The sequence below is a fragment of the Mus caroli genome, unplaced genomic scaffold (genome assembly GCF_978045245.1).
Source record: "Mus caroli unplaced genomic scaffold, Mus_caroli_1 scaffold_11, whole genome shotgun sequence".
In the NCBI taxonomy this organism is placed as follows: domain Eukaryota; kingdom Metazoa; phylum Chordata; class Mammalia; order Rodentia; family Muridae; genus Mus; species Mus caroli.
Window position 1 is genome coordinate 107,200,171 of NW_028227266.1, and position 12,602 is coordinate 107,212,772.

Here is a 12,602-nt window from a genome sequence, read left to right on the forward strand (position 1 = left end):
TGCTAACCATTGCTAACTTGAATCTTTCTTTTTATTTTTTTAATTAGGTAATTTCCTCAATTACATTTCCAATGCTATCCAAAAAGTCCCCAATACACTCCCCCCTCCCAGTCCCCCACCCACCCACCCCCACCCCTTGGCCCTGGCATTCCCCTGTACTGGGGCATATAAAGTTGGCAAGTCCAATGGGCCTCTCTTTCCAGTGATGGCCGACTAGGCCATCTTTTGATACAAATGCAGCTAGAGTCAAGAGCTCTGGGGTACTGGTTAGTTCATAATAATGTTCCACCTATAGGGTTGCAGTTCTCTTTAGCTCCTTGGGTACTTTCTCTAGCTCCTCCATTGGGGGCCCTGTGATCCATCCAATAGCTGACTGTGAGCATCCACTTCTGTGTTTGCTAGGCCCCGGCATTGTCTCACAAGAGACAGCTATATCTGGGTCCTTTCAGCAAAATCTTGCTAGTGTATGCAATGGTGTCAGCATTTGGAAGCTGATTATGGGATGGATCCCTGGATATGGCAGTCTTTAGATGGTCCATCCTTTCTTCACAGCTCCAAACTTTATCTCTGTAACTCTTTCCATGGGTGTTTTGTTCCCAATTCCAAGAAGGGGCACAGTGTCCACACTTTGGTCTTCGTTCTTCTTGAGTTTCATGCGTTTAACAAATTGTATCTTATATCTTGGGTATCCTAAGTTTTTGGGCTAATATCCACTTATCAGTGAGTACTGAATCTTTCTTTACAGCGTGTCATATGAGTTGGTTTTTTTTTTTTTTTTTTTTTTTGGTTTTTCGAGACAGGGTTTCTCTGTATAGCCCTGGCTGTCCTGGAACTCACTTTGTAGACCAGGCTGGCCTCGAACTCAGAAATCCGCCTGCCTCTGCCTCCCAAGTGCTGGGATTAAAGGCGTGCGCCAGTGAGTTGTTTTTTAAATCCCTCCTGCACCAGCCAGCAAGGTGGCTCAGTAGGTATGGCTACTTGCTGACAGTCTAACTGCTAGAGTTTAATCTCTCCAACCCACATAGAGGGAGAGAACTCACTCCACTCAAATAGTCCTGTGATGGCCACCGCTGTGCTGTGTGACATGTGCCTGTCAGTTTCCACTCCGCACATACACACACACACACACACACACACACACACAAGCATTTTCACAAAAACTGCTCCTGGAGGTTGAGATTTAGGGCAGTAGTTCCTGTGAGTACCTATCCTGCAGAGGACCAGCTTCGGGTCCAGCACCTGTGTCAGGAAGCTCACAGTCACCTTTATCACCAGTGGCAGGGGATCTCGTGTCTTCAGGCTTTTGAGGACTCCATGCTCATGTTTATGGTGCATAGAACTCATGAAGGCATATACACAAATGCCAATAAAAATAAATCTTTAAAGGACTTTGGTTTTTCCTTTGTGATTCCTAATGAAGACTGCTGACCAGGCACTGAGGAAGACTGCAGTTTGTGCACTCGCCAAATTGGAATCAGTGAGTCTGTGTGTGCCTCTCTAGGTAGAGAGAAAGACTGCAGTCAGTTGCCAATAATTTTAGTAACGACTCCAGAATAGCAAACGTTACCTCTAAATCTCCGTCCTTATTATATCTGGTGCTATTTATTCACTATTTTAAGACACAGATTTCAAAGTAATTTACTTGTACCTAGTAGTTTGTTTGGTTTTCTCTGGATTTTTATAAAGTTGGATATGGCTGGATGTGGTGGTGTGTACCTGTGTCTGGCATTTGGGAGGCAGAGGCAGGTGGCTCTGGTGAGTTTGAGACCGCTCTGGCCAACATAACAAGTTCCTGACCAGCCCAGACTTCATAGTAAACTTTTCAAAAAATAAGAAGGTGTGGGGTATAATTATTTTATTTTGCTTGAGTGATTCTTTTTTTTTTTTTTATTACGTATTTTCCTCAATTACATTTCCAATGCTATCCCAAAAGTCCCCCATACCCCCCCCCACTTCCCTACCCACCCATTCCCATTCTTTTGGCCCTGGCATTCCCCTGTATTGGGGCATATAAAGTTTGCAAGTCCAGTGGGCCTCTCTTTACAGTGATGGCCGACTAGGCCATCTTTCGATACATATGCAGCTAGAGTCAAGAGCTCCGGGGTACTGGTTAGTTCATCATGTTGTTCCAACTATAGGGTTGCAGATCCCTTTAGCTCCTTGGGTACTTTCTCTAGCTTCTCCATTGGGAGCCCTGTGATCCATCCAATAGCTGACAGTGAGCATCCACTTCTGTGTTTGTTTGGCCCCGGCATAGTGAGTGATTCTTGGAATAACAATGGTAAGTAACTGGTTTTATAACTTTCCCCACTTAATAAGGTTCTGGCTCGCAGTCTCAGTGTGTTATATTTGGCTTTATTATACAGAAGAGCACTAAGAACTCAGTTGGGTTTTTGTTGTTGTTGTTTGTTTTTTTTTTTCGAGACAGGGTTTCTCTGTGTAGCCCTGGCTGTCCTGGAACTCACTCTGTAGACCAGGCTGAACTTGCACTCAGAAATCCGCCTGCCTCTGCCTCCCAAGTGCAGGGATTAAAGGAGTGTGCCATCACTGTCCCGCTAACTCAGTTTAAAAAATTGAGCTCCTAGCTGGGTGGTAGTGTTGAACACTTTTAATGTGAATATAGCTTAGTTGGTAGCATGCTCGTCTAGTGTATACAAAGTAGTGAATTTGGTCCCTCTCACCAGATAAACCAGGTGTGTCTGTAATCCCAGCACTCGGAAGGCAGAGGAGGAAGGATTCGAAGTTTAAGGTCCTCCTCCGTTATGTTGTAAGTTTGAGACTTGCCTGGGATATGGAAGGAAGGAGGAAGAGAGACAGACTTAAAAAATAACTTTTAAAAGTTGAGCTTTTTGGTGAGAAAAAGTGAAGTTGGTAGACGAATTCTCCATGGTGGTGCCCATGATGGTCCTCATTTCCTTTGATGATCAGAGATGGCCCATGGTTTATGTCTTTGGGAGTAAGCAGTGTAGTCCAGTGTCTGAGTTCTGTAGGTTCACATGCATTGACAGTGATCCTTGGTGAGATTTTTTTGTTTTGTTTTTGATTTTTCGAGACAGGGTTTCTGTGTGTAACCCTGGCTGTCCTGGAACTCACTCTGTAGACCAGGCTGGTCTCGAACTCAGAAATCCGCCTGCCTCTGCCTCCCAAGTGCTGGGATCAAAGGCGTGTGCCACCTTGGTGAGATTATTGACTCAACCTGTAATCACCTTGGAAATGGCTTATCTCCTTTTTCTTTTGAAAAGGTACTCTACCTTTTATCCTCAAGATAAAAAGCTCACCCCCTTGCAGCAGCTTATCTGTTTTGCTGACGGACCTGCTGCTAAAGGTTCCCTCTCTGTGACTCGTGCAGGTATGAGGTCTGCAACACGTCCATGGATGGCTCAGAGTGTATCACTCTTCCAGTCTACTTCAGAGAGAAGAAGTCCAGGCCGTCGAGTGCTTCCTCGGGGGCTGTGCTCTATGGACAGCCCCTTCTTGTCTCTGTCCCTAAGCACAAGCTAACCCTGGAGTCTTTGTACCAGGCTGTTTGTGATCGTATCAGGTTGGTACTGGAAATGTAATCACATGGTTATCTGAGATGAATGGGTTCTGCACTTGTCGTTTTTCTGTTGATACCATGTACTCACCTCTGAGAAAAGGACCTGTGCCAGACCCTGAGAGGGGCAGGTCGGGGCAGAGGCTAACGGGACGGAGTAGCTGGCACACGTAATCTTATCAACTACCTTATGATGGAAGGTGCTGGATGGCATTCAGCTGGAGGAGAAGAGGGTTTGCCTAGCTTGCACAAACCCCTGTGTTGATTCTCCACAGCCCCGTAAACCAGGCATGGTCACAGTGCACTCCTGTAACCTTAGCACGTGAGATGTGGAAGCAGGCGAATTGGGAGCTGAAAGTTTTCCTTAAGTCTATAGCAAATTAGAGGCCAGCCTGGGGACCATAAAACCCTGTTGCAATCAAATCAAATAATGCATATCACATTCCCAGAAGACCTGAAACCAGCCTTTCTCGGTATCTTTATTGACTTACTAAGTTAACCTGTGATCTCTTAGGTGGTTCTTAATTTCTTGAGCCATTACATTATGCTTATGGATATCTGAATATGTGAATTACGTACTGCTTCATAGCTGTATTGGAGAAAAAGAGTTAAATGTTAATACCAACAATCTTTTTTTTTTTAAGCCGCTACATAAAACAGCCTTTGCCTGATGAGTTTCTCAGCCCACCCTTAGAGCCTGGGGCCTGCAATGGCTCTAGGAGTAGCTGTGAAGGTAAGCACTCCTGCTGCGGGGCTGCGGGGCTGCGATGACCTCATTGCTCCTGATTTCCCTCTTCTTGGAAGGTGTTAAACACATGGATTTATTTGAGTCTGGACTGGTAGAGTGTAGGATCTCTTAGTCACCATTAACCTTCGGATCTTGTAGAATGGTTTTGGATTCCTGCTGACTCACATTGTGTTCTATCTCAGACACACTGAGCCTGGAAGTACTGGGTAACACGAGGCTAAAGTTATGAAGCAGGGCCAAGATCTGTTTGATTTTACAGTGCTGGTCATGAAGGCCTTGCATGATCACTGCCTGCTGTGCTCCCTTCCCGAGCTTCCAGAGCCGGAGTCTCCTTCTAATCTGTTAGCATTTACTTCCCCAGCATGAACTTGTACACACCGTGCAGCATGGCTGCTGAGCCTTTACTGCCCCAAAAGGACAGATTTCCTGGCCAGCTAATCAGAAGGTTGAAGCTGGCTATCTTGGGCATTTATTTCTGACTTCCTAGGAAACAACTGAGTTTTAGGTCATAAGTCACAGTTGAAAAACAGTGCAGTGGGTTCATTGCAAACCCCAAGGCCTCGGTCCCTTCTTGTGGCCAGTGTGCCTGGTCTGCAGTGTGTAGGTGATCATGTGCCTTTGTTCCTATAAATCCAGAAGTCATCTCTGAATTCTTTGGGTTTTTAACTTTTTTATGTATTACGCTTGTATCCGTGTGTGCATTGTCTATGCATGGGTGTGTGTGGAGGCTGAGGGTGACGTTTTGGAAGTTAGTTCTCTCCTGCATCTGTTTTTATGCAGGTTCTGGGGAGCAAACTCAGCTCACCACACTCATGCAGCACATGCCTTTCTCTGTTGACTTTAATGCTCCCTTTGTCTCTAACCCAGGCCGGGCTCGAACACACTGTGTAGGTTAGGCTTGCTTGCCTTTCCTTCCCAGTCCTTCCAAGCACTGAGACTGCAAGATTTTAAATCTGACTTCAAGATCTTCTTTCTTGCAAAACTGTTGTCGGGTACTGAGTGTTCCATTTTAGTGCATCTCTCTGTGAAGTTAATGATGAAGTCAAGGGGAGGACCCTGTGATGTGAGGAGCTGCTGCCAAGAGATGCACTTAAATTCTCAACGGTGGCGGCGGCAGCAGCAGCGATGGTGGTGGTGTGCACCTTTAATCCCAGCACTGGGAGGCAGAGGCAGGTGGATCTCTTGAGTTCCAGGCCAGCCTGGTCTACAGAGTGAGTTCCAGGCCAGCCTGGTCTATGGAGTAAGTTTCAGGACAGTCAGGGCTATTAAAAACAAACAAACAAAAAACCACCTCTCTCTTGAGAAACAAATAAATATATGCATTCACTCTCTGGGTATCTGGTAGCTCATCATGGAATAGCATGCCTTGTCTGCCCCTGGGAGGCAGGCACTTGTTAAATCAAGTATCTAATAACTATGGAGATGTATAGGGGTGGATACACTTCAATATATACAGCAAAGAGGCTGGAGACATGGCTCAACAGTTAAGAGCACAGACTGTTCTTCCAGAGGTCCTGAGTTCAAATCCCAGCAACCACATGGTGGCTCACAACCATCCGTAACGAGATCTGGAGTGTCTGAAGACAGCTACAGTGTACTTACATATAATAAATAAATAAATCTTTAAGAATATATATACAACAAAATATACTAGGAAATAATAATGCACCTTAGAGTAAATAAATGTCTTATGGTTTCTTTGTGGGTTATGTTGTTTTGAGGTAGGGTCTCCTGTAGTCCAGGCCAGCCGCAAACTTGTCATGTGGTTATGGCTGGCCTTGAACTCACTGTCCTTTCTCAGCCTCCTGAGTGCTTGGGTTATAGATAGATACCACCATACCTGGCTAAATATGGGACTTCACAAATTGTTTTCCATGTGTATCAGGAGATGAAGAGGAAGAAATGGATCATCAAGAGGAAGGGAAAGAGCAGCTTTCCGAAGTGGAAGGCAGTGGTGAGGACGATCAGGGAGATGACCGTAGCGAGAGCGCCCAAAAGGTGAGAGGCCAGCCGAGGCCCAGGAGGCTCTTTACCTTCAGCCTCGTGAACTCCTGTGGAACGGCTGACATCAATTCACTGGCGACTGACGGGAGACTCCTCAGACTCAACTGTAAGTGCTTGCTCTGCCCCTTCAGGTAGACTTGGGGCACATAAGAGCTCTTTGGGAATCGCGTTACTTCATATTCCCTACATCAGGTGGTAACTCTATGTAGCTCTAGGTTCAGACATTTGAGGACACACATCTCTCAAAGGAGTTTTACCCTATTCCCTTTGGTAGTAAAGTGGCAAGTTTAAGACAAGCCCCGCCCCCCTCATTTTTATGTGTTGACATTTTACCTACTTGTATGTCTGTGCACCATGTTTGTGCCTGGTATCAGTGGAGACCAGAAGACAGCATTGAATCTCCTACAATGGACATTACTGCTGTGAACCACCAAGTGGATACTGGGACCTGAACTCTACCAGAGCAAGAAGTATTCCTCACCATCTCTAACCCCAGACTACATATAGCTGATGCTGGCCTTGAACTTTTGACCTTCCTGTCTCTATCTCTTGAGTCTTTAGATTTCAGGCATGTGCCACTATGCCCAGCTGTCACCTTAATCCTTGATGTTCCTGACCTCAGAAGCAAACAGGCTTCCATTGCTCTGTGAGAGCTTTCCTCTGGCTCAGTGATTCTTAGGGTCATGCTAGGAGCATTTCTGTAGACTTGCTTCCCTCATAAGAATAGGTGTATTTGTCTCTTCCGTAAAAATACTTAATTGTGTATGATGAAGCTAGGGGTAGTTGTGGATATCAGTTACGTGGAGCTTTGTAATCAGGACAGCGCTTGGGCAAAACCATCTCTAGGGGTGTGGACATGCATCATGTGTGATGCCTCCATGGGCAGGGCGGACACTGCACCCTTTGTCTTCTACCTTAACTAGTTATCAGTTAGTTTCTCCCCCCCTTCCCTCTCCCTCCCCCCCCCCACCCCCCATTGCCCTTCCTTCCCTTCCCTTCATTTTAATTAAAAAAATTTTTTTGTTGTTTCTCTGTAGCCCTGGCCTCAAATTCAGAGAGATCCACCTGCCTCTGCGCTCCAAGTGCTGGGTATTAAAGGTGCCTGCCACCACTACCCAGCTTTAATTTAAAAAATTAGATTCTATGTGTTTGAGTGTTTTCCTGCATATATGTATGTATACTATGTGTGTGCCTGGGACCTGCAGAGGAACTAAAGCTGTAATAAATTATGAGCTCCCCAACTTGGGTGTTCTACTGAACCCTAGTGTTCTACAAGAGTAATAAATGATCTCTCTAACTACTGAGCCATCTTTCCAGCCCAACCCATACCTTTCAAAAATTTTTATGTGAATGGGTATTTTACATGCATGTATATGTGTGCACCATATGAGTGCCTGCAGAGGCCAGAAGAGGGAATCTGATCCCCCAGGACTGGAATTTCAGACAATCAAGAGCCTTTGGGTGATGGTAATTGAACCTGGGTCTTCAGGAAGAGCAGACAGGGCACTTAGCTGTTAAGCCATCTTTCCAGCCTCCTCCAGCTCTTTAAATGTTTCATGTATTTATCAGGACTAAGGACTGACCTCAGGGACTTGTACATACAAGGCAGAGGCTCTAGCACTCACTGTAGTTCCCGGTTCCCTTTACAGACAGTCTTTTATCTGAGTTTTTATTGCTGCCTGTCTGTAAGCTTACTACATGCATGCCTCGTGCTCACAGAGCCCAGGAGAGGTTGTCAGATCCCAGAAACTAGAACTTCAGACTACTGTGAGCCACTGTGTAGGTGTTGGGAGCTGAGCTTGGGTACTCTACAAGAGCAGAAATTGCTCTTAATCTCTGGGCCATATCTACTCTCCCATTTACATTTTTATTTTGTTGTTTTGTTTTGTTTTTTCCGAGGTAGAATTTCTCTGTATAGCCCTGGCTGTCCTGGAACTCACTCTGTAGACCAGGCTGGCCTCAAACTCAGAAATCCACCTGCCTCTGCCTCCCAAGTGCTGGGATTAAAGGCGGTTATTTCATCTTGACTCTGTGTATGACCTGTCAGATTCTGGGGTTTGGGGGTTATCTGTAATATTAGGGGAGACTTTGAAGCTGTGGGAGGTTGAGATTCAAAAAGGCTGCCCCAGGTTCTAGCATTGCTCTCCTCAGTGGCTGGTGGTGGGTGAGCAGGTGTGGTGCTGCTGCCTGAGTGTGGCCCTTCTCACTTGGAGAGCCTCTCCTGGTGTTGGTCATTCCATAATGAGTGACACTATGGTCCCCTCCACAGCTCGATCCACACTGGCCATTGACTGGGACAGTGAGACCCGAAGCCTTTACTTTGATGAGCAAGAATCTGAGGTATGTCATTTGGGGTTTGTGGTCAGTGCTGTGTTCTGGCTTCTGCTCTGAAAATACATTGATGTTCCTCTCATTGATTGGACAACAGTTAAAACAAATTTTCCTTATGACTTGAAATGAAAAGCACCCAAGACTGCCATTCTGTGTGCAGAGACTGCAGAAAGCACGGTATATTCCAGGCAGAGCTTTAGCATCCCGTGAGCCGGGAAGAGGCTTCACAGCAGAGCTCAGTGCTTCTCTCCGCAGGCCTGTGAGAAGCACCTGAGCATGTCACAGCCGCAGAAGAAGAAGAAGGCGGCGGTAGCCCTGCGAGAGTGCATCGAGCTCTTCACCACCATGGAGACCCTTGGGGAGCATGACCCCTGGTATGCAAGTCCCCGAGCTCTGAGCAGGGGACCTATGTACCCTCCTAGGCTCTGAGGTTTGCTGGGACCACCTGTGTGCACAGAAACCTCTTCCTGTACCTGGACAGGTCATCTTTTCTTAAGCAGTTCTGTAATATATTTGTGTGTGTGAGATGACTGCTGCACTGAGAAAAGCCACTGCTCTGATGAGAAGGCAGGGGTTTGTTCATAAGTCCTGGGGTCGAGTCCTGCCTGGAAGGTTGTTCCTTGTGACCTCCTGCTGCCCTGGCTAAGTAAGTCTCTTTTGTCTTTAGGTACTGTCCCACCTGTAAGAAACACCAGCAGGCAACAAAGAAGTTTGACTTGTGGTCTTTGCCCAAGATCCTGGTGGTTCATCTCAAGCGTTTCTCCTATAACAGATACTGGCGGGATAAACTTGACACCGTCGTGGAGTTCCCAGTCAGGTGGGTGTGTGCACGGGTGCTGAGGAGGGAGGCGAGAAGATAGATGCTGGAGTTAGATTGTAGTACTTGGCTCTGGGAGGTTGGCTGTGGAGCAGTCCTTCCTTCCCCTACTCGTGGGAAAAGTCACTAAGAAGAGTCCTGCTGACTGTGTCGCTGCTGATCTGCTGGAATCCTCACTCCAGTCTGTGGCCTGTCCTGGCCCATCATTGCTGTCAGGGAGCGTGACTTCAGCCAGGGCAGCACAGGCTCAGTTCTCATTAACAGGGCGAGGCAAGCAGGTCAGCCTACCCGAGGGAACTGATCTTCAGCTGGGTGTGGTTTCGCATGCCTGTAATTCCTTGCTCCGGCAGGAGGATCATTGATTGAGTTTAAGGCCACCTTCGTAGTTACATTTTTGTTTACTTTGTTTGTTTGTTTGTTTTGGTTTTTCGAGACAGAGTTTCTCTGTGCAGCCTGGGCAATCCTGGAACTCACTCTGTCGTTCAGTGCCAGTCTTTGCCCCCTGAGTGCTGGGATTGAAGCCTGTGCCTCAGCCTGACTTTTATTTTTTACCTTTTATTTTTGAAAATTGTATAATGGGCTGGTGAGACAAAACAGCTCACTGAGAATCCTTGACCCCCAAGCCTGCTGACCTGGATTTGTTCCCAGACTCAGGGTAGAAGCAGAGAACCAACTCCTAAAATTTGTCCCCAGCTCTTTCTGCAGGGTGGATTTCAGTGCAGAATGCAGAGGTAATGCTAACATATCCAGCTTTCTGGCCCCCAACAACAATTCCCTAATGTCAGCAGAAAGTAATTATGCACGATTGGGTCGCTCCCCTTATTCCTTTTTTATCAATTAAAAGATGGAATGAAGAGGCAGGCGGATTTCTGAGTTCAAGGCCAGCCTGGTCTACAGAGTGAGTTCCAGGACAGCCAGGGCTAAACAGAGAAACCCTGTCACGAAAAACCAAAACAACAAAAAAACAAAAACAAAAAACAAAAAGATGGAATGATAGCCTAGTCAGGTTAGAGCAGGCTCTTGCTGTCCAGTCTCTGTAGGATCATCTGGGGCTAGGGACATGCAGGTAGCAGTTGGAGCAATTTGCAGCCTTTAATTGATTGGAAATCTGCTCAAGCAGATAGATATTAAGGGTAGAAGCTAAAGCTAAGGAGTTTGGGGAAATTTTTTTCTTAGGTGTGCATTTGAAACTTTTAGGCCCATGGTCCTAGTAGTTGGGAATGGGAAGTCCCAAGACTAGGGAAAGAGGGAGAGAAGAGATCCCAGGATCAGGCAGGTGAGGAAACAGGCTGTTGACTGACAGTGCTTATCTGGAGTCCATTTGACCTGTGAGAGGTGGATTCAAGGCGATTCCCTGAAACTTCCAAGAATTACTATTATTATTTGTTTTTTTGTTTTGTTTTGTTTTGTTTTTTTGGGTTTTTTTTTTTTTTTGGTTTTTCGAGACAGGGTTTCTCTGTATAGCCCTGGCTGTCCTGGAACTCACTTTGTAGACCAGGCTGGTCTCGAACTCAGAAATCCGCCTGCCTCTGCCTCCTGAGTGCTGGGATTAAAGGCGTGCACCACCATGCCTGGCTAGAATTATTTTTTGAAGTTTATAAAACTCAATGTTTTAGGTATGTTAGTGTTACCACTGTAATCTGTACTGAGAGCCACATGGTAGAGAGAGCAGCAGACTCATACCTTGCAGTCATAGTAAAAGCTTAAGAACCCGGAAATAATGTTTTCTTCCCCAGTTACTTGCTATGAGGTACAGGTGGTTGATTCCTGACAGTAGTCACTGTAAAGCGGGTTCTTTACATGATAAGGGAGGAAAAGCTTACTTGAGACCTTTTCTGTGAGTTTACCCCGTTTTAGAGTCTGGTAGCAAGGTAAACTGTCTTTCTCAGCTAGAAGCTTAGGAGGTGAGGCCTGAATTTTGTACACATGAAGAGAACTGAGAACAGCTGAAGCCTTGGCTGCTGCTGTAAAACTGAAATCTGCCCTGAGCCTAGTGGTCAGCACCAGAGACCTGAGAAAGATAAATTTCCCTTGGGTAAGCAGGAAGTATAGACCAAGCAGCTTCCAAATCTATTTAAAAAGTGACAGAGATCCAGGTCACCCTAGGTTCCTCCGTGGTCGGTGGAGGGCAGCATGACTCTGTAGCCACCAGGCATAGACAATCTGACAGACTTTCCTGTACAGTAGGAGCTTGGGGGGACTGGCCTACTTGTCCAGGCAAAGAGGGACAGTCGACTCCTCAGTGACATGCTTGTCCACAGTTTGGACACTGTGCTGTGAACAGTCGAGGTGAAGGGCAGTGTTTGGCCCAGTGGCCTGCTTTGCTGCGTTTAGAGTAAGCCTGGGGGATGGTCTTCTGTGCCCATTGTCTTCTTGGGAGGAGCTGCTGGGAGCTGACTTGTCCCTCTGTCATGAAACACTTTTTTTATTAAACATTTTAAATACCATATTCTGCAGATCTCTGAAGTGTTTGAGGACCACCTTTTAACTGTACCTAAACAAACTCTGTCTCTGGTCACTTGTTTTCTGCTTAACTTTGAAAACATGCGGGAACTTTATTCCTATAATTACTTTAGTACTTAGCATGATTACAAGTCTACTTCTGAACACATTAAAGAATTTGATCATTTATAAGGTGACTGACTATGAACTTGCATGTCTTAATTATTCTTAACTGTTAGTTTATGTAAGGTCACTATTTTGCAGCTTTATCCGTTTAGTTTAAGCCTTAAAATTTACAATTTTTAAATTAAAGCTCTCTATAAAACTTTTAATCCTAGTTAGGGTCCACAGGGAGGCTGGGAGCTTCCCTGACCCTGCCGTGGGCACAGGGAAGAAGCCGCAACAGCCATTTCCTGGGTGAAAAGGCAAAACATTTATTCTAGACTGCCATGCAATTTTCAGGGTTAAATGGGCCCTTGAGAAAGGACTAATGGGACCTAGAGGCTTGCATTGACAGTGACAAATCAATAGACACCAGTCATGTCTGTGGCTTGCCTTGGGTTTGAAACACGCTGTGGGTTGATGGCCACACTTACTCAAACTTAAATACACAATAATAACAAAAGAAAATTTCAAAATACAGTAAAGGTTTCCGGGGCCTGTCTGACATTTAAATTCCTATGGCCTTGTCCGCACTGTGGTTGGTCTCAGCCTTCCTGCACAGA

General features: G+C 45.9%; 1 protein-coding gene across 2 annotated transcripts in view; it reads left to right on the top strand.

Moving 5' to 3' along the window:
- Usp4 (ubiquitin specific peptidase 4) overlaps positions 1-12,602 on the top strand; it is a 45,961-nt gene that overhangs the window by 29,068 nt on the left and 4,291 nt on the right. For both annotated transcript variants that reach the window (XM_021173310.2, XM_021173311.2), the window contains 6 exons: positions 3,350-3,541; positions 4,180-4,268; positions 6,169-6,393; positions 8,557-8,627; positions 8,874-8,992; positions 9,286-9,435. In XM_021173310.2, the coding sequence (XP_021028969.1) occupies positions 3,350-3,541; positions 4,180-4,268; positions 6,169-6,393; positions 8,557-8,627; positions 8,874-8,992; positions 9,286-9,435 (846 nt within the window). The remainder of the gene's footprint in view (positions 1-3,349; positions 3,542-4,179; positions 4,269-6,168; positions 6,394-8,556; positions 8,628-8,873; positions 8,993-9,285; positions 9,436-12,602) is intronic.